General features: G+C 44.0%; 1 protein-coding gene across 1 annotated transcript; it reads right to left on the reverse strand.

Annotated features, from left to right (window-relative positions):
* Positions 1 to 371: 371 nt before the first annotated feature.
* On the reverse strand, positions 372 to 17,348 carry LOC122921274 (potassium channel subfamily K member 1-like). The gene is made up of 3 exons (XM_044271252.1): positions 17,033 to 17,348; positions 10,167 to 10,562; positions 372 to 631 (listed from the first exon to the last, which is right to left on the reverse strand). The coding sequence occupies exons 1-3, from the start codon at positions 17,346 to 17,348 to the stop codon at positions 372 to 374; spliced, it is 972 nt and encodes a 323-aa protein (XP_044127187.1).
* Positions 17,349 to 26,018: the final 8,670 nt, after the last annotated feature.

The following is a 26,018-nucleotide window of genomic DNA, read 5'->3' on the forward strand; positions in this document are numbered from 1 at the left end:
CTTCTTCTACTTCTATGTGAGGGCGTGCAGTATACTCTAAACATGGTTTTTATACCATACCCTACTATTTCTTCATGCTTCTTTTCAAATAAGTTTACATATAAAAAGGTATCTTTGATGGCGGCCCATCATGCGAATAAGAAGCGATCAGTCAATAAACCCCTGAAAATTGGGAAAACCTACCCAGTGCAAGTGACCATTGAAAATCATATACCATCCAATGTGCATTTAATAATGCACTACGTGTTATAATGTTCACGGCCATATCAGCCTCTCAGAGGAGGAAGTGGTTATAGCAATTAATTGTGGTCCTCCCAGTGGAAAATGCTCTTCATGGTAAAACTAATAAGTGGAGACATTACAAACAATCATCAGCTAAAAGACAGGTTGATGGTCCCATACGACTTCTCAGTGGGAGACGCCGAGTGTGGAAGCCTCCTTCTCGTCGTTTCATCATGTTTAGGCGCAAAAGGAAGCTCCGAGTCATATGGCTCCCAACGTTGAATCTCTTCAGCTCTCTGGCTACCGTCACACCCAAATAAGAACCGATTGAAGAACTGGCTGCAGTTCAGAAGATTCTTCAATATTTCAACCACAAGAAACACGGCAATTAGCCCAAATAATAAATAACCTAAAAAAAATAAAAAATTACCTAAAAAACACATAAAGGCCTTTAAAACGTCCAAAAATAAAATGCGCTAGGTAATTAAATGACTTTTGCTATTGAACAATTGTTATGGCCGCTAGCCACCAGCAAGCTTAGCGTTCTCCAGACACAAACATTTATATAGATTTACCTCCAGGCACTTTGCTAATGATAGCAGGAACATATATTTTAGAGTACACTTACAATGTCTAAATAAAACCAATTAGTTTTTTTCTTAACCTTGACTTTGAGATATGGGGGGGGGGGGGGGGGGGGGGGATTAAGCAAACACTAATGGGTTTTCCTGGATTAGGAACAGGACAGGTAAAAGAAAACATTTTATTTCCCCATGACCCAGGCGCTGTTTAGCAGTTTTTAGTTTCATTAGAATGTCTTTTTTATTAGCGGATTTAAGTTTTATTTAACAATATTTTTATATAGTTTTTGCATTTTTTTGCCCTTTATTTTTTACAGAGTTTTGGGATTTTTCTAGGCAATGTTTGCCATTTTACTTTGTAAATTGTTGCTTATTAGTTTATCGCATAGCATTAACACAAAAATAGGCTGAGTGCTTGCTAGCAAACATTAATTTTGATATTTAACATTTCCAAATGATGACAGTTTTGTCAGGACTATTACTAACATGGATGGTTTTTACAAGGAGCAGTGTTTACTTAGGCCCCTTTCACACTGGCTAGAATTCCGCACGGGTGCAATGCGTGAGGTGAACGCATTGCACCCGCACTGAATCCGGACCCATTTACTTCAATGGGGCTGTGTACATGAGCGGTGATTTTCATGCATCACTTGTGCGTTGCGTGGAAATCGCAGCAAACTCTATATTGTGCATTTTTCACGCAACACAGGCCCCATGGAAGTGAATGGGGCTGCGTGAAAATCGCAAGCATCCACAAGCAAGTGCAGATGCGGTGCGATTTTCACACATGGTTGCTAGGTGACGATCGGGATGGGGACCCGATCATTATTATTTTCCCTTATAACATGGTTCTAAGGGAAAATAATAGAATTCTTAATACAGAATGCTTAGTAAAATAGAGATGGAGGAGTAAATTTTTTTTTTTTTAAATTAACTCACCTCATCCACTTGTTCGCACAGCCCGGCTTCTCTTCTATCTTGTTCTTTGCTGTCCAGGAGGAAAAAGACCTTTGTTGACGTCACTGCGCTCATCACATGGTCCATCACCATGGTGATGGACCATGTGATGAGCGCAGTGAGGTCATCAAAAGGTCCTTTAGCCAGGTACTGAAGAAAGTAGAAAGAAGAGGAGATCCGCTACGCGATCAAGTGGATGGGGTGAGTTAAATATGTTTATTATTTGTAACCCCTCAATGGACATTTTACTAAGCATTCTGTATTAAGAATGCCATTATTTTCCCTTATAACCATGTTATAAGGGAAAATAATAAAATCTACACAACACAGATCCCAAACCCTGAACTTCTGTGAAGAAGTCCAGGTTCGGGTTTGGGTACCAAACATGCCGATTTTTCTCACGCACGTGCAAAACGCATTAAATCACTTTGCACTCGCATGGAAAAAAATTGCGCTTTTCCCTGCAACGCACCCGCATCTTGTCCGGCCCTCACACGCAAAGCCCGTGTGAAAGAGGCCTTAGTCTTGGTTTCAGTTCCTAATGGAGCCTATGAGGCAGATTTCATTAAAAAGGCAGGACACAATAGCACTGCAAGTTGCGCCATTCTGGAAAAAAAATGACAAGCTCCCTGAAGGGAACCCATTGGACCTCTTTATAGCCGATGGAGTCCATCAGGCAGTGTTTTTTTTTTTTCGTCATAGAGTGGATCTGTTGCTGCAGGTTTTTTTCCTAAAACGGAGTGAGAGCCGATGTAAACGTATCCTTAAGCTGGCGGTCCAGCACAGGAGCCGACATCTCCAAATTGTTTGAATCTCACTGTTCCACACCACTGTTCCGTTCCCAGATGCTTTCAGTCCCTAGATCAAGACTGGCAACCAGTCACTGGGCTCAGTGGTCATATGTGCGCATGTGTAGAATGGCACATCACTGCTAGGGACGTGATAATGACGGGCCGTTATAGCATATGTAACTGCTGAATCCGGTGACTTGTTGGCAGCAATCACACAATGAAGCCACTCCAGTCCAACAGGGACCAGTAGCGGCTGGGAAGGAAACATTGGTGCTTGAAAAGGTAGGACTGCAGAGAGCTAATTTTTATTTGGCAAAAAAATTGGGGTCGTCAGCTCTCACAAAGATCTCACCCTTTAATAAGTATTTTTTCCTTTTAACATATTTTTCTCATATTCTACAGCTAGTGAAGAACAGCTCCACACGCACACATCCCCTACTACTAGGGGGAGAACAGCTCCACACGCACACATCCCCTACTACTAGGGGGAGAACAGCTCCACACGCACACATCCCCTACTACTAGGGGGAGAACAGCTCCACACGCACACATCCCCTACTACTAGGGGGAGAACAGCTCCACACGCACACATCCCCTACTACTAGGGGGAGAACAGCTCCACACGCACACATCCCCTACTACTAGGGGGAGAACAGCTCCACACGCACACATCCCCTACTACTAGGGGGAGAACAGCTCCACACGCACACATCCCCTACTACTAGGGGGAGAACAGCTCCACACGCACACATCCCCTACTACTAGGGGGAGAACAGCTCCACACGCACACATCCCCTACTACTAGGGGGAGAACAGCTCCACACGCACACATCCCCTACTACTAGGGGGAGAACAGCTCCACACGCACACATACATCCCCTACTACTAGGGGGAGAACAGCTCCACACGCACACACATCCCCTACTACTAGGGGGAGAACAGCTCCACACGCACACATACATCCCCTACTACTAGGGGGAGAACAGCTCCACACGCACACACATCCCTACTACTAGGGAAGAAACCTCCACAACAGCCACATCCCAACTACTACTAGGGGGAGAACAGCTCCACACGCACACATCCCCTACTACTAGGGGAGAACAGCTCCACACGCACACATCCCCTACTACTAGGGGGAGAACAGCTCCACACGCACACATCCCCTACTACTAGGGGGAGAACAGCTCCACACGCACACATCCCCTACTACTAGGGGGAGAACAGCTCCACACGCACACTTCCCCTACTACTAGGGAAGAACAGCTCCATACACACACATCCCCTACTACTAGGGAAGAACAGCTCCATACACACATCCCCTACTACTAGGGAAGAATAGCTCCATATGTAGTGTTGATCACAATTTTTATTGCGAATATTGGCACTTCGAGAATTCGCAAAGATGTAGAATATAGTGCAATCAGTAATATCTACTCAGACCTGATAAAATGCGAAGTTGCATGTATTGCGCAAAAAATATGCGCATCATTAGTGCCGATTTGCACAATCACGAAAATAAGGACTGGAGATCACGAATTCTATAATTCGCGAATTTATTGCAAATATTATGCAAAAAATTTGTGAAATATTGCGAAAACGAATATTGCCTGTACTGCTTATCACTATGGATATGTACATCCCCCGATGAAGCTTCTATAGTAGCTCAAGGAAACCTTATGGTAAAGCGGTGTGCACGGTCCTAGGGGTAATATGTAAATAGGATTTCTCCAGGTACTCTGGTTACTTCCCACATGCTACAAAACAATAACTGGTTTGTTGGCTTCTATGAAGCTGCTGTTAGGGCTCAGGCACTTGACTGTATTTTGGCCATTTTGTAAGGAGCATTAATAGTCCGCCCAAAGAGATGCATGGAGACTGTAGAGCTATATGCCTAAAATCTCAGACTTAGGCTTCTTGCACATGACTGTATGGCTTTTTCAGCGTTTTGCACTCTGTTTTAAACGAATCCGTTTTTCTGTTTCAGTAGTGTTTCCGTTTCTGTTCCGCTTCCGTTCAGTTTTGCTGTTCCGTTTGGTTTCTGTTTTTTGTGGATCGCAAACGGAAGCATGGCATATACAGTAATTACATAGAAAAATTGGGCCAGACATAACATTTTAATTAGATGGTTCCGCAAAAACAGAACTGATACAGAAGACATACGGATCTTTTTTTTTTTTTTTTTCACATTTTTACCGATCTGCGCATGGAAGGACAGATCCAGCATTGCGGTATTTTTAATGCCGGATCCGGCACTAATACATTTCAATGTAAATTAATCCGGCATTCCGCTAGTGTGAAAGTACCCTTAGACCTCTTCATTGTGTCACTCCTCTACACCTTGAAAATTATGAATAAATTGACAACTGGGCGTTACCATTCTCCTTGCCAAAGGGGTGTGTCCCCACATAGTCTGAGTGTGTAAGCACCGACTGCTCAGCCTTATATAAGTTAGCTGCAATACCACAGGAAACATTTTTTAAATAAATAATAATAACAAACTAGATGCAAGCATTATATATGGACTAAGCCCTGATTCTCATATTTTGATCAAAACACATGCATGGCTGCAATACCAGACAGATCCCAAAGACGAGAGTGGCTCTGTGCTGGAAAAAGCAACCCATCCCCTCCCTTTTTTTTAATCCATTACTAATCCCTTTTCATACACTATGCAGGAGGAGAAGAGAAATGAGGACCCATTAAAAATAATTATTTTAAATTACCCAGTATACCCAAGTTCTTCTTTTTACAATTCTTTCTGAAAGAGAATTATAGAAATTGTATACAGTAGAGATACTAATTTCATATAATACCAAATGGATCCAGCAGTATGACCTCCGTGATGTCGCTGCTACTGTTACAATCTGTCAGCTTAAATGCAAAATGGCTTTTTCTCTACTTTATCTTTTTATCTTATTTATTTTTTTATTACCATTTAGTATTTTGTGCTGGCTAATGCACTGCGTTCTTTATACTAATTCGATTTTAAAGTTGTGGTTGCATAAAGATCATTTATGCATTATTTTTTTTATTAAAGTTTCAAATTTTTTAAATTAATGAGTATACCGCATGTACTCTAACCTGGAGTATGGCAGCAATAGAGACAAACCCTTCTATTAAAGGAGTTGTCCGAGTGTTTAATACTGATAACCTATCCTCAGCATAGGTCATCAGTATTTTATCGGTGGGGGCCCGATTCCCGACACCTTAGCCGATCAGCTGTGTAAAAAGGCTGCGGTTCTCCGGTGAACACTGTGGCCTCCTCGCAGTTTACCAAGCACAGCGCCGCCCATTGGATAGTGGCTGTGCTTGGTATTGCAACTCAGACCCATTCACTAGAATGGGACTGAGCTGCACCTAGGCAATGAGACCATGGAATGTAACGTCACAGTCCTAGAAAGAGGCTGTAGCACTTCAAACAGCTGGTCGGCAGGGGTCTCGGGAGTCGTACCCCCACCGATCACATACTGAACCTATCCTGAGTATAGGGCATCAGTATTAAAGGGGTTATTCAGGAAAATATATTTATGACTTCTCTTCAGGATAGGCCATCAGTATCAAATCTATGGGGGTGTAACACCCAGGGCCCCCGCAGATAAGCTGTTAGTAGAGGCTTTGAGCACTGCAGCCTCTTCCTAGACCAGTGACATCACTGTATATTGGTCATGTGGTCTAGTTGCAGCTCAGCCCTATTCAAGTCAATGGGGCTCAGCTGCAATACCAATCACTGCCACTATACGATGTGCGGCGCTGTCCTTGGTAAGCCGCCAGGAGCCTGCATCGTTCCCCAGAGCTCTGGTGAGCACAGCTGCTCCCTGAAACAGCCGATTGCGGGGATGCAGGGACTTGGACCCACTGCTGTTGTGATTATGATGACCTATCCTGAGGATTTTTCATCATTATCTTTTCCAGGATAACCATTATAAAGACTCACACAGCCCCTTTAAAGACTTCTTCTTTAAAAAAATAAAAGCATTACATTTGGTGGCGAGTAGCTTAATATTCACATTCCATTTGCTTATATAGGGCCCTTATTTTGATGGAATCTCTAGTTCGCGGGTATGAGGTCGTTTTCTGCCCTCTGGAGGAGAGCTCATTTGCATGTTTCCCATGAATCCTTTCCATACACTACGGGATCTCTTCAATAAGAACAATTACACGCTCAGAACTTATTTTTGTTAAGACTTACTATGTACAACTATGGGAGCATTTTTTTTAATAATTACATTATACTCTTCGAGCTAAAAATCTTTTTTTCAATCGTCATTTATGAACAATTACGAGCCTCTTTCTCTGTACAGCCTTGAGATTCTCTAGTAGCAGGCTGTGTTTTTACGGTTTCCCATCAGGTAGCTCAGCTGACGGCTTCGTATCTCTGATCTCTAACCTAAAACACTCATTATAACTCAATTCTTATGTTACCGATACGTTTCTGATCGATGGGGCTGACCTCTGGGATCCTGACCAGTCACAAGAAAGGGGGTTCTTGAAGCAACATTTGAATTGGGAGGAGTTTGCAGCTCATCCCGTTCATTGCAAATTTCTGTTTCTGGAAGAAAGCAGTCAGGTTTTTCTAAACCTAGACTATCCCTAATTCACACACATCAGTTGTTCTTGATAATAGGGCTCAGAATATTGTCCCCTATTAACTAAGAACTCATTCACACGGCAATGCTTCACTGCCTGCAGACTGGGAGAGGGCGGAGCAGCAGTGCTGGATCGGAGAGGCCTGAGAAAGGGAGTGTAAGTGCTTTTATTATTTTCTCAGGCTCCAAAGAATTTTCTGAAATAATAAAAAAAAAAAAAAAAGTGGACAACCCCTTTAAGTAGCAGTTGTCCCAGTTACTGCCACTCATCATTAAATGATCACTAGAGAAAAATGCTACAAGATGACAAAGCATACTGTAGAAGGTATCTTATAACACAGACTCCATTGACTTTGATCTTGAAATCTCATTTTCAAATTAAACGCTGAATAATATACTCTGCTCTGAGCTCCACATTTATGTCAATATTCTGCTATATATGTTTTGATACATATCTGTAAGTCATCAGTGTAATGGGTGAAATCCACAAATATCTGCGCAAAAAAATTATAATCCACGTGAAGGACATCGAGTAGTCTCAGATTATGGAGCTGATTTTTAGGCTAGTTCTACGGTATATTCACGATATAAAAACTCTGCCTAAAACCACATCTCCATATCGACTGCACATCAAATCTAGAACAGAACATGAAGTCTATGGAGATTACTGTATGACAATGGACCTGCTTGGAATTCTGTAGGTACAAGCCTTTTAGTAAATCCCCCTTTCATTATATGCGACAATGTGGAGGTAATATTATTCCTGTATTATTTACTATACCTGACATTTGCATTTTTTTTCAGACAATTATGATATAAATCAAGTTAAAGGCTATGGACACCTACAGAGTCAAATTTTTTAAAATTTTAGCATTTTACTCATTTTGGGCTAGAAATATTTTAGATTATTTGTTTTTCTTAAAATGTTCAACAGTTTTTGTGATACACAAACCCCCCCCCCCCCAAAAAAAAAGTCTATCTGGAGACTGTCCCTCCTGAGTTTAGTCAGCTGACCGCTCATGTGAAGCCTTGTCTCTGATCTCCTGAACTCAAACACTCATGTAAGCCATATTCTTATCAGTTTGATAAGAATTTAGCTACGAGTATTTCTAAGGTCAGCAGTCAAGAAATAAGTGGGGATGAGCGAACCTGACGTATTCAGGTTCCGGTTCGAGGAATTCTGTTATGGATTCCGTCAGCATGGAATTCTATGATGGACGCTAAAATGGAAGCGTTTGAGGCATTCTGTCATAATAGAAGTCTATGGGGAGCATAACGGATAAGTCTAGTTTCCATTATGCAGGACTGAAAATAAAGTCCTGTCCTGCATAACGGAAACCAGATGGATCCGTTATGCTCCCCATAGACTTCTATTATGACGGAATGCCTCTTAAAGGCTTCCGTTTTGCACTCCGTCATAGAATTCCGTACCAATGGAATTCCTCCACCGCCTGAACGCCGAACCTGAAAACATTGGGTTCGCTCATCCCTTCACACGAGCTGTCAGCTGCCGAACCTAAGGAGGTAGGGTCTACAAATAGACTGATTTTTAACCCCATGCATCACAAAAACTGCATACATTTTTTTTGTAAAAAACTAATAGAAAAAGGTTTTTATCCCAAAATAAGTAAGATGCACGCATAAAATAAATTGTCCCAAAGGGGTCCATAAAAATGTATTATTCTTGGCCGATCATCTAATGTTATCCGCATCATATTTTCTCACAAACATGTGTCTAGAGTTCCCTTTAAGAGCCGTTCCTGGTCTGAGAGAACATAAAGGTGTATTTTAGCTGTAATTGTAGAGCACTTGCCATTTAACGCCTAATCATTCATCATTGTGTGTGCCCCTTCCACTAGACAGCTAGTACGCAGAACTGTTATTACATGGCATTGTAATACTAGCATGTTTTTACAATAAGCCTTAAAGAAAAATCTAGATGCGAGCACACAGGCATAAAATGATCACTGTATAAATCTGGATGCAGGATTGTGAGGACTGTAATCATTTCATGACCTTCCTGTAAAGTCTTGAATATTGATGGCACCGCAGGAGCCCCTAAAACCTTCCATTATAAATTCCCATCTGCATGGTCCAGGAAGGCAGGGTAAAATCTTACATTGTGCCCTTCTCTCCGACCTCTGCTAATAATAAAATACCTGGCATCCAGTGCACTACAAGAGTTTATAAATTCAGGGAATCAATGTGTTGACTATGTATTTAGTATATTCGGCGGACTAGATGGGCCAAATGGTTCTCATCTGCCGACACATTCTATGTTTCCATCTTCCAACATTTTAATTTTTGAACTAAAGCCCCTTTCACAAATCCTTGTCCGTGATGACATTGTGACAAGGTGGTCCATCCGTGAAGGATCCAAGTTTGCTCCTCGTGTCCATCTTTGCCTTACGTGTTTCATCCGTATCCCACGTTACAATGCTAGGCTAAAAATTTGTTCCCAGCAGATCTCCTACCAATGGTCTGTGAAAATCACTTACAGAACAGTGATGGCATCTCTGTCCTGTCCATAGCTTTCACAGACCCATAGACAATAACATTTTGTGAGAGGGATGGGTCATCATGGAAAATAGGTAGCACAAGCTTCCGTGGCGTCACCATGGTCCATGGAAAACCAATCACATAGGCGGGAGTCCGACATTCTCATTGATCAGGTGTTTCAGTCAGTCATCAGAAACTATACAGTGGGTGGAAAGCTCTGGCAACGGCATACTGCAGCTCAGTTAACATTCACTTGACCACACAATGGACAAAGCCTTTTGTTTCCAGCTTCATCCACTGTATAAGCAGTTTCCGGCAACAGCAGCTGGCCAAAACAGCTGGTCAGTGGACGTGTTGGTTGTCAGACTCCCAACAATCTGAGATCAATGAGGATAGTCCATTAGTATCCAAGTTCTGGAAACCCCTTTAAGTCTTCAACTCTCCAAATCCCCTCCATAAACAATTGTTTTAAAACACGGCAAAAAAAACAAAAACGAATCTGGTATTAATCTTAAAGGTATACTTACAGATAACCAGAATCTTGTAGAGAGCTGGCATACGCTGACCACTTTGCTCACCGGGAACATAATCTCCAAGGCCAACAGTACTTAAAGAGATAAAACAAAAATACAGCGCATCCACGTAGCCCCAGTTTTCTTCAACAGCATTAAAAACAATTGCAGGAATGAAAAAGAAGAGTAACAAGAGGAGGGAGATCAAGACACAGGCATGGATCAACTCTAGTTTCTTCCAGGGAAAGGGACACCGTAGGTGAAGAATATGGATGAGCTTGTCACGAAGTAGGAAGAGAAGGTTCTGGGCAACAATAGACAATAAGGATAAAGTGAATGGGATTCCAATGATAGAGTAGAACAGGCAAAATATCTTTCCACCCAGTGAGATGGGGACAGGATGACCATAACCTGCAAGTGAAAAATATAGGGTTCTTATATCAGGGGGTATAATGATATATACATTTTAAAAGGGGGTGTCTCATCTCAGACATTGGTGGCCTATCGCTCCTATGTCCAGAATGGGCCCCCGAAAGGGAAAGAGTGTGTGGCCACCTACCATTCACTTCTATTCCCAATAGTCTCATAGTCTGAATATAGAAAGGTGGCCATACACGCGCAGTGCGATTTCCATTCACGTCTATGGTACTTCCAAAAATTGCCAAGCGGGCTTACTCGGCTATTTTCAAAACTCCCCTAGAAGCGAATGAAACAAAGATGTGAAATGTGCATCATGCGCCCTTTTTCCCTTTTGGGTGGCATGTTCTGGTGATAGGAGTGGGTTCCAGAGTTGAGACCTGCATCTATCGAACATTGGGGGCAAATCCTAGCAATATGCCACCAATTTCGGAAATGAAAACCTCTTTAAGCAGCACAGTCACCAATATTTTACAAAAAAAATAAAAAGGCAAGCAAGGCTAAAAAGTTAGGTTGTCCACTCCTTAAGGCCTCATGCACACGACCATGCCGTATTTTGCGGTCCGCAAACCGCAGATCCGCAAAAAATGGAAGGCGCCCGTGTTGTCTTCCGCAATTTGCGGAACGGAACAGGCGCCGGCAATATAAATGCCTATTCTTGTTATTTTTTTTTTTTGCGGGGCCGCGGAACGGAGCCTCGGATGCGGACAGCACGCGGAGCGCTGTCCGCATCTTTTGCGGCCCTATTGAAATGAATGGGTCCAAGCCACCAAAACAGCAGCTCGGATGCGGACCCAAACAACGGTCGTGTGCATGAGCCCTTACTGTGTTATTGCCCATTCTCAGAGTAGGCCATTAATATCCAATTGGCAAGGATCCCCTACAGATCAGCTCTTTAAGGCCTCTTTCACACTACCGTATTTCAGTGTTTTGCGGTCCGTTTTCCACTGACCCGTTGTTCCGTTTTTTTTCGTTCCGTTTTTTTCGTATAGCATATACAGTAATTACATAGAAAAAATTGGGCTGGCCATAACATTTTCAATAGATGTTCAAGACGTTTAAAATCCAATGCAAGACATCACAGGTCACAGTAACGCGTTTCAGACCGCAAGTAAATTAGGGTCCTTCATCATGACATCTTCATCATCATCTTTTTGTCATGATGGACCCTGATTTACTTGCGTTCTGAAACGCGTTACTGTAACCTGTGATGTCTTGCATTGGATTTTAAACGCACAATAAAGATTCCACCTTTTGCATCTTGGAAGCTGGATTTTTCTTGATCTTGCATATTCACAGCAATGAAGTCCGGAGGTTGCATCCGTGCTCAAGGCAGGTGGACGGTGGGTGAGAGCTGCTTTACCTTCTCCGTTTCATATTTTCAATAGATGGTTCCGCAAAAACGGAACGGATACGGAAAACATACGGATGCATTTCCGTATGTGTTCCGTTTTTTGGGCGGACCCATTAACTTGAATGGAGCCACAAAACGTGATTTGTGGGCAATAATAGGACATGTTCTATCTTTTAACGGAACGGATAAACGGAAATACGGAAACAGAATGCATACGGAGTACATTCCGTTTTTTTGCGGAACCATTGAAATGAATGCTCCGGCATTCACAGTCTGTATCAGAACAGATCCGTCCTCGTAATTGCAGAGCTGCTACCGTTCCTTCCAACCAGCCCCGTCCACTAAACACCAGACAGGGCTATGCAGTTTTGGTGCCAATTTCTGGCACATCAGATGCACTGAAACCATTGATCGGCAGGGGTGAAGGGTGCCTGGCCCCTGCCAATCAAAAATGTATCAATGGTAAAGAAGTGGACAACCAGTTTAGTTTCCTGGGATCCTATGATTTGAAGATCTTGGGGTTCCTCGGATCGGGTTACTTGAATGCCCACATTGTGTGACTTCGAAGGAGAGCTGGCCATACACAATAGATAAAAAACAGCTGGTCAGTCAGTGTGCCCTACTGAATGGGTTGTTCAAAGCAATGGTCTCACCCCATTATTGTGCTACCAAGGATAGACGGGCCTGGTGTTTTCTGCCCGAGCATTGCCTTTTCATCACCCTTGGGCCAGTTCCCTATCCACTCTTGAGTTGAGCCCTGCACAGATTCTTACCATCAAATAGCCAAAGAAATGCAATCAGGCAGGGCCCTCACCCTCTAGGGGCCCCAATTGCAGCCACATGGCCTGCATGATGATACATACATGTTTTGCTATCATTCTCTTCCATGTTTATTCTCCCATTTCTCATTTGATTGACTTTTTCCCCATTTGATTATCCCTTAGACGCCACTCATCATCTGTTATTTTACTGTGGTATATTTCCTTTATATACATTTAGAAAAGAATTGGGCCCCATTCATGAAAATTGTCTAAAATAAAAAAGGGTCTTTGTTGCCCATAGCAGCCAATTAGAAATCATCTTTCATTCTGCTCTTGAAAAATGAAAGCTGTGCTGTGATTGGCTGCAATTAGGAAGAATGACGCTTTTCCCTTTAGACAGTTTCGGTAAATCTGCCCCTTTTTAATGTCAATATACAGACCCTCTGCTACTGGTTAGTTACATTACTAAGGACTAGTTCACTTTATTGATTTGGTCTGCGATTTCCATCAGTAAGTGCTTGTTCACATGGCCGTTGTGTGCCCGTATGCTCTCCGCATCACGGATGCGGACCTATTCACTTGAATGGGTCCGCAATCACGGAGATGCTGAACGGAAGCACTACAGAGTGCTTCCATGGTGTTTCTGGCCGTGCCTCTGCACCCCAAAAAAATAGAACATGCTCTATTTTTTTGCGGTGCGGACGGATCACAGACCCATTCAAGTTGAATGGGACTGGATCCGTCCCGGCCGCCGCACGGACGTTGCCCGTGCATTGGGGGCTGCAAATTACGGTCCCCAATGCACGGAACGGCTGCACAAGAGCCGTGTAAACAAGATCTTAAGGTCCATTCACATGTTTGGTCCGGATTCGTTCCGCAATTTGCGGACCAATTCACTTTCAATGGGGCTGGGACGGATGCAAATCCACATTTTCGGGATCTGCATCCGCATTTTCAGGATCCACATCAGTTTTTTTTTTTCGGAATCCGCAATTCCGTTCCTGAAAAAAAATAGAACATGTCCTATTCTTGTCCGCAATTGCGGACCAGAAAAGGCATTTTCTATTATAGTGTCTGATGTGCGGATCGCACATTGCAGGTGTCCGTGTTTTGCGGATCCGCAAAACACTTACGGACGTGTGAATGGACCCTATATTGTGAGTCAAAACCAGGTACGGGTCAAAAACACAGAACAGGTACAAATCTTTCCCTTATACCTTATCGCTTTGGAGGCTTAACCCCTAGTTTGGGCTCTCAATCACTGATGGAAATCCCTGAAGTGTGAACTAGGCCTAAGGGCTCATGCACACCAATGTATTTTTTTTTTTTTTACAGATCTGTACACAAAACCATTCACTTCAATGGGGCATATCTTATTCTTGCCCGTTTTGTAGACAAGGACAGGCATTGTTACAATGGACCCGCAAAAAAACAGATGCAACACGGACATCATCTTTTTTTTGCGGATCTGTGTTTTGCGGACAACATACGGTTGTGTGCATGAGGCCTAAAGGCTGCTTTCACTTTTTTCTGTCTGGGTATGTTTAGAACATGTAGCATGCTCTGTCGTCATTTTTTCCCCTCACAGGACTGGTCAGTAGGTTGTGGGAAAGAAAAGTTGAAGGACACTGATGGTCAGTCCGTTTTTGACTGATGGTTGCCAGGAGATACTGGGTGTTTATTAGGCTACATGCACACGACCGTGGTGCGCTTTGCGGTCCGCAAATCGTGGATCTGCAAAACACGGATGGCCTCCGTGCTCATTACGCAATTTGTGGAATGGCAGGTGTGAACCCAGCATCAATATAACTGCCTATTCTTCGTCCGCAAAGCCTTAAGCCTCATACACACGACCGTTGTTTGTTTCGGCGTCCGTTCCGCCGATTTTTAGCATTTCTGATGCAGACCCAGTCATTTCTTCTGGGATTTTTTTCACGCGCATCAAAACTGATTGCACCCAAGTAGAAAAAAAAAAAAAAAAAAACTGAAGCACTGAATGCAATCACAGACAAAACTGAACTTGCTTGCAAAATGGTGAGAATTTCACTGAACGCACCCTGAGCCAATCCGCATTGTTTGTGTGAAAGAGGCCAAAGCTCCTGCAATCTACTAGGAGTAGGTTGAGTCAGTGACAGTCAGAAACCTTGAGTAGAAGATGAATGCTGTTTATTTTGTTTTTGCCTTTTCCTTATAGCGTTTAATGCCACTGTTTGACCTGGAGATCACGCGATTGTCAGGTTTCTTGGGCAGCACAGAGCTGCTGGGTCTTAGCATGCCCTAATCAGCTCTGCCCCCACAAGAAGGTTGTTTTCCCATTGGGGCTCTCATGGATACCTCAGTTAGTTGAAAATTACAAAATGAAAAATTTAATAAAAAAAAAAAAAAAAAAAAAAAAAAAAAAAAGGATAAATGTCTTTTAATGGCAAATATATGAAGAAAACATAAAATACAAATAGGAGAATAAACATAAAACCATGTAAAGTGAAAGAAGTATATAAATTTGTCCTCTCTGCATGGTGTTGATAATTAGGACATCTACATTCAGTACAGATGGTGGATGTGAAGGGGTTACTATAGCCTAAGAACTGATGTGCATGTGTTCTGTGTCGCTGATACTCAGCCATCCACTAGGTTAATTAAAAAGGAGGCATTTAATTCATTAAAAGCCATCTACAGCTAGCCAGGACGATCTGGTTAATGATGGTAATTAAAATAGGTGGTAAAACACACATGCCGTAAAATCACAGTGAGGGCTCATGCACACAGAGCTATCTTTCATGAGAGGAAAAAAAAAAAAAAAAAAAAAAAAAAAAACAAACATTGGGGGTCATTTACAATGGCTGGCGTTTCACGACGGACCAACAGCTCTCTTACAATTGTAAGGGACTGTTTTTAAATGGGCGTATGTCAGAAAGGTTTCAGTGAAAAAACGTATATATATATATATATTTTTTTTTTTTTTTATGTCACTTGAATGTAGCCTTAGGACTGTTTCACACAAGCTCAAGTCCATTGCGTGATCCTCTGTTCTGGACACTGCTCGTCTTGCAGGAGTGCACGGCTTTAGGGCTCATGCACACAAACGTATTTTCTTTTCGTGTTTGTTCATTTTCTTTTGTGGACCATATATAGAACCATTTATTTCAATAAGTCATCAAAAAAAAAAAACGGAAGTTACTCCATGTGCATTCTGTTTCCGTATGTCTGTTCCGCTAAAGAATAGAACATGTCCTATTATTGTCCGCATTACGGACAAGGATAGGACTGTTCTGTTAGGGGCCAGCTGTTCTGTCCCGCAAAATATTGAATGCACATGGACGTCATCTGTCCGTTTTTTGCAGACTGTAAAATATATACGGTCGTGTGCATTAGCCCTTATACTGATTTATAATGCTGTGCGCCTCTGCTTTACCGTATTACAGTTACAGAATCATAGTGACAGCTTTATTTCAGTATGATCCTGTACAAGGATGGTCATACAGCGTTATAAATCAGTATAAGGGCTCATGCACACGACCATATGCATTTTGCAGTCCGCAAAAAACGGATCAGCAAAAAAATACGGTAGATGTCCGTGTGCATTCCGTATTTTGTGGAAAGGAACAGCTGGCCCCTAATAGAACAGTCCTATCCTTGTCCGTAATGCCGACAATAATAGGATATGTTCTATTTTCTGTGGAACGGACATACGGAAACAGAATGCACACAAAGTAACTTCCATTTTTTTTTTTTTTGCAGACCCATTGAAGTGAATGGTTCCGTATATGGTCCACAAAAACAACAGAATGGACACGGAAAGAAAATACGTTTGAGTGTATGAGCCCTAAAGCCGTGCCCTCCTGCGAGACTAGCAGTGTCCAGAACGGAGGATCACGGACCTATGGATGAGGGCAGCACACGGGCATCAGTTCAGTTTTCATAGAAATGAATAGGTCCATGTGCTATCTGCAAAAAATGTGGATTGAATTTGTACACAGATGTAGAATTCGGCCTCAGGACTAAGGCCCCGTTCACACAACCATGTGTTTTATGGACAAGAGTAGACATTTGTAACATAGTTTTGGGCCTGCGAAAGTGTGGGATGCACACGGACAGTATCAATGTTTTGTAGATCTGTGATTTGCGGACCACAAAAACCAGATACGGACGTGCGCATGAGGCCTTAGGCTGTTTGGAGATAGAGTAACGGTATTCAGTACATGTGGAATTTTGTGCAGCAAAAATGTTTTCCTCTCACTTTTACAAAATTACACAAAAACCCAACATGCGACCAAACATTGCAAGGAAGGTTTCTTGTAATAAAAAAAAAAATTAACCAATACTATATATGTGGTGGTCTAGTTACTTACCTATGGTGGTAAGTGTAGTACCAGTGAAGAACAGAGAAGATACAAAATCCCACTTGGATTCCAAACCAGATATATTCCTCAGAACCGACACACCAAAGCTCTTGACCAACAACAGTTTCCGGAGAAAGTCATCCAGGAGCTCCTCAGATAGACATGGGTGATTCTCCAGGAACTCATTCCACAAGTCCTCCACCTGCTCCCTCAGCTGATCCTCATAGGGTTGTTCCAAGATGGAGAACACAAAGGCCCCAATAACTAAGTACAAGACATAACTGAACAAGAGCAGGAGAAAAAAGAAAGGGCAGCGGTTCACCATACTAATGCCAGAATGGAGCTGCTCAGAATAAACCTGGTTGACTTTTTAGGTCAATGTCAAAATCAGCCTGAACTTGGGTCAGAGATTACTCAACATAGCATTTAACTACCTCCAAACTCTAACAAGACGTGGGGCGGACCATTGATTGAGATTTGTTCCAAATTCAAATCAGAAGTAAGGTAGGAAAAAAAACATAATTTTTTTTAAATACTTGTATTTGACATTTAGGCTAGGCCTACACGGTGAGTTGTAATCAAACAAAACAAGACAACAATTGCATATGACTACATTCTACCTAATGATGGGGATTGTGGTTGCTTTGTGACCCATAGGTTTGCTGCAACTGCATCGTGATGGTTGAGAGAAATCCAACCGTCTGGATTTCTGTTTGGTCGCATTCGTTATCAGGTGCAATCTCAGTTCTGCAGATCCTATGGAACTACAGGTGCCTGCATAGTGTAAATCCAAACCCAGTCAATCACACCTGGCTTGCATACCTTCAGTGAGCATTTTATGTGGGGCAGAGAATTGCCATGATTTGGACAAAGCCAAGAGGATTAGAGGATCAGTTTACACCTTGGCTTGGGCTGACATCTTATTTTCTTTTGCGTGTAGTTGTCATACTGCAAGACGTAAGATGACAGACACAAGCTGTACAGGACTCTGGATAATGGCTGTAAGATATGATGTCCCAGGATTTCTCGTTCTGCACCCATCAAACAAAATTGTGGGGGTCATTTATTAAGACTTTTATTTTTTGATAGTCTTTTTAGTTTATTTTGCACCAGTGTTGCTGCCAGAAGATGCGCCTAATTTATCACGGGGGGGGGTGTCTCATCATAATTTAGGCGCATCTGTGGTAGTCCATGCTCCAGCTGGAAAATCTACATCAGTCCCCGACAAGCCCCCACCACACCCTTGACACTTCTTTGTGTCGAACGCGGCGTGAAAAAAATCTGTGCGACAAATATCGCATAGGTATTTAAATAGCTGCAAATAAAAGGTCATGCAACAATGTAACGCTAAAAAGAGGCGTAAAACTGCTTGTAAATGATCCCCTGTGTGTCTCATTGCACTTTCTTACAAGTCGCCATATGGCTGAAATCACACGTGCAGGTTTTTATGAGTGAAAGAAATGGATTCAAAAGTAATGGGAACTATAAGGCCTTTTTCACACCTAACGATACGGAGTGGAAGCAAGTTCCGTCAGTTTTGTCTGTGATTGCGTTCAGTTTTTTCCGTGCGGATGCAATGCGTTTTTCACGCGCGTGAAAAAAAACGGAAGGCTTACAAACAACATCTCCTAGCAAGTAGCAACCATCAGTGAAAAACGCATTGCACCCAGGACTGCATCCAGGTTCTATCCGGACGCGATTCTATCCGGACGCGACGTTTTTCACTGAAGCCTCATTCACTTTTATGGGGCCAGGGCTGCGTGAAAAATGCTGAATATGGCCTCATGCCCACGACCAGTTGTTTTAGTCTGCATCCGAGCCGCAGTATTTGCAGCTTGGATGCGGTACCCATTCACTTCAATGGGGCCGCAAAAGATGCGGACAGCACTTCTGTGTGCTTTCCGCATCCGTTGCTCCGTTCCGTGGTCCGTCAAAAAAAATATAACCTGTCCTATTCTTGTCCGTTTTGTGGACAAGAATAGGCAGTTAAATAAATGGCTGTCCGCGCTGTTACGCAACTTGTGTAACGCACACAGACGCCATCCGTGTTTTGCAGATCCGCAATTTGCGGACCGCAAAACACACAACGGTCGTGTGCATGAAGCCTATAGAACATGCTGTGATCCTCACACAACGCAGAAATGATGCGTAAAAAAATGTACACAGACCCATTGAAATGAATATGTCAGGATTCAGTGCGGGTGCTATGCATTCACATCACGCATCGCAACCGTGCGAAAAACTTGCTCGTGTGAAAGGGGCCTAAAGAAAGGATTTCGACCCCCTGTTGGATCCACTTCTGGCTTTGGCTCAGAAAACTGCATCAAAACCTGCATGTCTGATTCCATCCTGTAATAGATTTAAAGGGGACATCTCGATAGTCAGATAGGTGCGCGTCCCATCTCTGCAAATAAAGGTAGAGCTATTACGCATGCATAGCTACCCTGCATTCACTGCTATTAGACTCCCGAAGTTATCCCCACAAGCGTGATCTGCCATCTTTGGAAGTCCCATAGTAGTGAGCGGAGAGCCAGCTGCGCAAGAGTGGCCATCTCTTCATTCGTCACTTTTAGGCTACATGCACACGACTGTTGTGTGTTTTGCGGATCTGAAAAACACGGATGGCGCAATTTGCGGAACGGCACCGACAGCCATTGATATAACTGCCTATTCTTGTTCGCAAAACGGACAAGAATAGGACAGGTTATATTTTTTTTGCTGGGCCACGGAACGGAGCAACGGATGTGGACAGCACACGGAGTGCTGTCTGCATCTTTTGTGGCCCAGTTGAAGTGAAAAACTGCGGCTCGGATGCGGACCAAAACAACGGCCGTGTGCATGAGGCCTTAGACTGACAGAAATAGCCGAGCCAGTGCTTGGTTATTTTCAGAACCCCCACAGTGGTGGTCGGTGACCGCGCTTGTGCAGCTGCTCTCTCTTCGCCAGAAGCCCCATTAGAGCACATTTACTTAGAGACGTAAATAGTGTTTCAAGTCCCCTTTATGTCCAGCCGTGCTGATTTTGCTCCGTGTCTGCCAAGTGGAGAGTGACAGGGATGTGCCGCGTGCGGTGCTGAGGCTGGGACTCCAGCCCCAGCATATCTACTTACATTTGTGCAAATGTCAGCTAAAAATTGGCATAATTTTTAATCCAGGCTTATGGACTGCCACAGATGCACTTAATTTATGACAAGGTGCACGCCTCATCATAAATTAGGCAAATCTAACTAATGCAAAGAGGGGTATACTAAGACCGGCGCAAAAAGCTAGTCTTAGTAAATGTGCCCCATTGTGTAGATAGTTGTGGCTCCCAGATGTCCTACCTTCCATCTGTAGCATATCCTAGAGATGTACCACAAATCTTGAGATGGGAAAATCCCTTTGAGGCCTCGTTCACATTTTCAGGTCCATTTGACATCTATAGAATATCCGTCCGTGTTCTATCCTTGTTTGGTCCGTGTGTCCATTTATTGCCCTCCGTGTGTCATCTGTGTCCCATGGACACTGCTCAGGTGAAAACTCATTTCCAGAGCATCTCCTACCAATGGTCCGTGAAACACTTGATTAGGTTATTGGGTCATTTACTCAGGGCCTTACCTTTAAAACTCCAGATTTTCCTCCAACCCCAGCCTTCCAAATAAACACACACAGCCACTGTTCGGATTAAATCTGCCACAGCAGCCATTTTATTAATAAATTAAATACATAACATAAATAAAATAACATTAACCCCAAAATTTACCATCCATAAAAACCCAACACGGCACTTCCATCTTGCCTACAGCCGTAAAACACCAGCTCGGAGACACCAACTGATAGACGCCTCTCCGAACATACCAAGTGCCTCAACTATGAGAGTCCAGCCCCACCATTGAGGCCCTGCCATTTTCAATACCGTCGTATACCACCAGCTTCTAGGATCTCCCACCGCCTCAACTGCCGCGACAGGCACTCAAACCTTACAAACTCACGACCGTACCCAGAACCACAATACCATCATTCAATCCAACCCCTGTTGATGATTCAGTATTCTAACCCATCAACACAAACATTTTAAATTATTATTTTTTTTTTATATATAACCCAACCTTAAGGGAGGGAGGGCGGGAGTCCCTTCTTCACCCGCAAAATGGCACCCGCTCCTACGCCGCCCCTCACTTATTAACCCTAACCCACCCCTTTTCTATAACCCCTACCCACCTGCCTGCCATTAACTCTTTCCAACCCAGCCCTTCCTACCCAAAACCTATCATGACGGCCTCACCTTAACTCCGTCCTAGTCCGGCCTCACTGAACGAACACGGATACCATCCATGTTGTGTCAGTGGTTTTTCACGGACCCATAGATTTCAATGGACGCGTTGGTCCGTATGACAGACCAAAGTAGTGAATGCTCCCACGATTTTTCCATTGATTTATGAACAAACTCATTAAAATCAATAGGTACGTGTGTTGTCCATGGAGAATACTGACAACACACATCCGTGATTTACTGAAGTGTGAATGAAGCCTTTACTGTGCAATTACAACTGCTTTCTGTCATACTTAAAAAAAAAAAAAAAGTTAATCATGAGCCAAAAATGTTTGCTTCTAAAAAGAGGTTGGTGTCTTCCTGATTTGCTAATGTTAAAGGTGTTTTCCGTGATTTACATATTGATGACCTATCCCTATCCTCCAAATATTGTCGTACTGGCATTTCAAAAGCCATAAAACGGGGTCTTTGAGTTTTTTTATGCAAAAACTGGTGTAAGTAAATAACCACTATATATTTTAGTGGGTGTGTTTGACCAGTGCATGCTTCTGTTGTTTTTCCATTGACCCATGGTGGACAATAAAGTCAATTGGTACGTGGAGAACACAGACAGCACATGTCCATGATTTACTGATTTGTCCTTAATTGTATGTGTCTGTGTGACATGCAGCTGCCTTCGGGTGGGAGACGAGAGGGCAGGAGTGATAGCAGAGGTCTGATGGTGGTAGCAGTCCTCACGGAGAAATAAATGGGAGGAGCAAACCTTTGTTCCCCTCGGGGCACAGTTGGTTTGGGACCTCCTTCCTGGTGGTAGGTGGGGCACATTTTGGTGTTGCTGCTTTTGGGGTGCAAGGCAGGGCTCCCTCAAGGAGGTACCAGGGAGAGGCAATATTGTAGCAGTGCAGGATGGTAATGCCAGACAATAATGAGGCTTTGGGGTAACAAGTCCACAGTACTTTACTGAGGCCCCTCAGCAGATGGCATACACACCGTTTGCAAAACCTGGTGTATACAGGTTGTATAAACAGTTTTGCCAAGGCTCTCTATAAGGCCCCTTTCACACGAGCAAGTATTCCGCACGGGTGCAATGCGTGATGCTAACGCATTGCGCCCGCACGGAATCCGGACCCATTTATTTCAATAGGTCGGTGCGTTGCGTAAAAATCGCAGCATGTTCTATATTCTGCGATTTTCACGCAACGCTGGCCCCGTAGAAGTGAATGGAGCTGCGTAAAAATCAGATGGTTGCTAAAAGATGTTGTTTGTATACCTTCAGTTTTTTATCACGCGCGTGCAAAATGCATTAAATCGCGATAACAACTGAACGCAATCGCAGAAAAAACGGAATGACTTTGTTTGCGAAATCGCTAATTTTTCACTCTACGCATCCGGACCTAATCCGCACACGCTCGTCTGCAAGGGGCCTAAGGGTATAGGCCATACAATAGGTACCTCTCTAGAGTTTCTTTCCAGTAAATCAAAGCCTTTTTTTGGCCAAGGGATGCAAAGTCTCCAGGTAGTTGCCTATATAATGGCATGATGATACCATTGTCTGTAAGGCCTCATGCACACAACCGTTTTTTTTTACGGTCCGCAAAAACAGGGTCCGTAGGTCCATGATTCGTGACCGTTTTTTCGTCCGTGGGTCTTCCTTGATTTTTGGAGGATCCACGGACATGAAAAAAAAGTCGTTTTGGTGTCCGCCTGGCCGTGCGGAGCCAAATGGATCCGTCCTGAATTACAATGCAAGTCAATGGGGACGGATCCGTTTGACGTTGACACAATATGGTGCAATTGCAAACGGATCCGTCCCCATTGACTTTCAATGTAAAGTCTGGAGTCTCTTTTATACCATCAGATCGGAGTTTTCTCCAATCCGATAGTATATTTTAACTTGAAGCGTCCCCATCACCATGGGAACGCCTCTATGTTAGAATATACTGTCGGATATGAGTTACATCGTGAAAACTCATATCCGACAGTATATTCTAACACAGAGGCGTTCCCATGGTGATGGGGACGCTTCTAGTTAGAATATACTACAAACTGTGTACATGACTGCCCCCTGCTGCCTGTCAGCACCCGATCTCTTACAAGGGGCCGTGATCAGCACAATTAACCCCTCAGGTGCCTGCACCTGAAGGGGTTAATTGTGCGTATCATAGCCCCCTGTAAGAGATCAGGGGCTGCCAGGCAGCAGGGGGCTAGACCCCCCCCCCTCCCCAGTTTGAATATCATTGGTGGCCAGTGTGCAGGCCTCCCCCGGCCCCCCTCCCTCCCTCTATTGCATTATTAACATTGGTGGCAGTGTGCGGCCTCCCCCGGCCCCCCTCCCTCCCTCTATTGCATCAATAACATTGGCGGCAGTGTGCGGCCTCCCCCGGCCCCCTCCCTCCCTCTATTGCATCAATAACATTGGTGGCAGTTTAATCGCTGGGGCTCCGATCGGTAACCATGGCAACCAGGACGCTACTGCAGTCCTGGTTGCCATGGTTACTTAGCAATAGTAGAAGCATCATACTTACCTGCTGGCTGCTGCGATGTCTGGGTCCGGCCGGTAGCTCCTCCTACTGGTAAGTGACAGGTCTGTGTGGCGCATTGCTGTCACTTACCAGTAGGAGGAGCTCCCGGCCGGACCCAGACATCGCAGCAGCCAGCAGGTAAGTATGATGCTTCCACTATTGCTAAGTAACCATGGCAACCAGGACTGCAGTGGCGTCCTGGTTGCCATGGTTACTGATCGGAGCCCCAGCGATTAAACTGGGGCTCCAATCGGAACTCCGCTGCCACCAATGATCGGGGGGGGGGAGAGGGGAGGCGGCACACTGCCACCAATGTTATTGATGCAATAGAGGGAGGGGGGCCGGGGGAGGCCGCACACTGCCACCAATGTTAATAATGCAATAGAGGGAGGGAGGGGGGCCGGGGGATTCCGCACACTGCCACCAATGTTAATAATGCAATAGAGGGAGGGAGGGGGGCCGTGGGAGGCCGCACACTGCCACCAATGTTAATAATGCAATAGAGGGAGGGAGGGGGGCCGGGGGATGCCGCACACTGGCCACCAATGATATTCAAACTGGGGAGGGGGGGGGTCTGCCCCCTGCTGCCTGGCAGCCCCTGATCTCTTACAGGGGGCTATGATACGCACAATTAACCCCTTCAGGTGCAGCACCTGAGGGGTTAATTGTATGGATCACAGCCCCCTGTAAGAGCAGGGGGCAGTCATGTACACAGTTCGTTGTATATTCTAACTAGAAGCGTCCCCATCACTATGGGAACGCCTCTGTGTTAGAATATACTGTCGGATCTGAGTTTTCACGAAGTGAAAACTCAGCTCTGAAAAAGCTTTTATGCAGACAGATCTTCGGATCCGTCTGTATGAAAGTAACCTACGGACACGGATCACGGACACGGATGCCAATCTTGTGTGCATCCGTGTTCTTTCACGGACCCATTGACTTGAATGGGTCCGTGAACCGTTGTCCGTCAAAAAAATAGGACAGGTCATATTTTTTTGACGGACAGGATACACGGATCACGGTCTCGGCTGCAAAACGGTTTATTTTCCGATTTTTCCACTGACCCATTGAGAGTCAATCGGGTCCGCGAAAATAAACGGAAAACGGCACAACGGCCACAGGATGCACACAACGGTCGTGTGCATGAGGCCTTAGCCTGAGGAAGGAGGTGGTCTGCCTGCAAAATATGTCGCTCTCTATCCACTCTGCTTTTATACCTATACAGCACCTCACTAGTAAGCGCCTGGACGCGCCGTTCTTTTTGTCTATTCCAGTAAATGGGAGCAGCAGTGAAGTAACCAGCTCCAGCACCGGAGCTACTTGGAAACCGTAGATTAGCAGGGGTGCGGGGAGTCGGAACACCACCAAGTAGATATTGATGGCCTATCCTGAGACTAAGCCATCAATGTATGACTCCTGGAAGAAAACCCCTGTAAATTCAGTTTCCAATTATGAAAGCCAGCGACCATTTTTCCTAGCCATAGGGTCCTGTCTTATGGCTGGCGAGTACTGAGACATATCTTACAGTATATCAATGTATGTATCCCATCTCCAGAGAAGAAAGGACAACCAGGGGTGTCTACGTGCAGGCCCAAACTCATTCATACTACAGCTGACATACACAGCACTTGAAAAACTATCAGCAAACTCAATTTCACCTTATAATATTGTCTGCAGATGGAAAGAGCAAGAAAGTACAATTCAAGAGTCATGAATGATGCCATTCCCATGGCAGGGACATACTGCGTCACTCCCCACCCTTAGGGACTTTCAAGATCTTCTTGCCATGGGACGGATGACTCTCTTGAGTAGAGATACAGATGAGACTGAGTAGAAATAAGAACTTCAATGTGGTTACTGTGTACATTCAACATTTCCACAGCCAGAGGATAAAAGCACATATAACAATAACCTAAAAGAACTAGCACTTTATATGAGACCCTCAACGTCTCTCTGGTTTTTCCAGCTCTTTATATTAGTCATAGGTCACGGTATGTCTGAGAAGAACCTTTGTGGGGACAGTAAACAGGGCTTGAAAAATAATTGTCAGACGATTCATAATACTGAGTGGAATGCTGGACTGCACCTAAGTTAATATATTTAAAGGGAACCTGTCGCCATGAAAATACAGTGCAATCTGCCGGCAGCATGTTATAGAGCAGGAGGAGCTGAGCTGATTGATATATAGTTTTGTGGGTAAAGAGTCAAAGTAACTTGTAATT

The sequence above is a fragment of the Bufo gargarizans genome, chromosome 11, assembly GCF_014858855.1.
Source record: "Bufo gargarizans isolate SCDJY-AF-19 chromosome 11, ASM1485885v1, whole genome shotgun sequence".
NCBI classification, from domain to species: domain Eukaryota; kingdom Metazoa; phylum Chordata; class Amphibia; order Anura; family Bufonidae; genus Bufo; species Bufo gargarizans.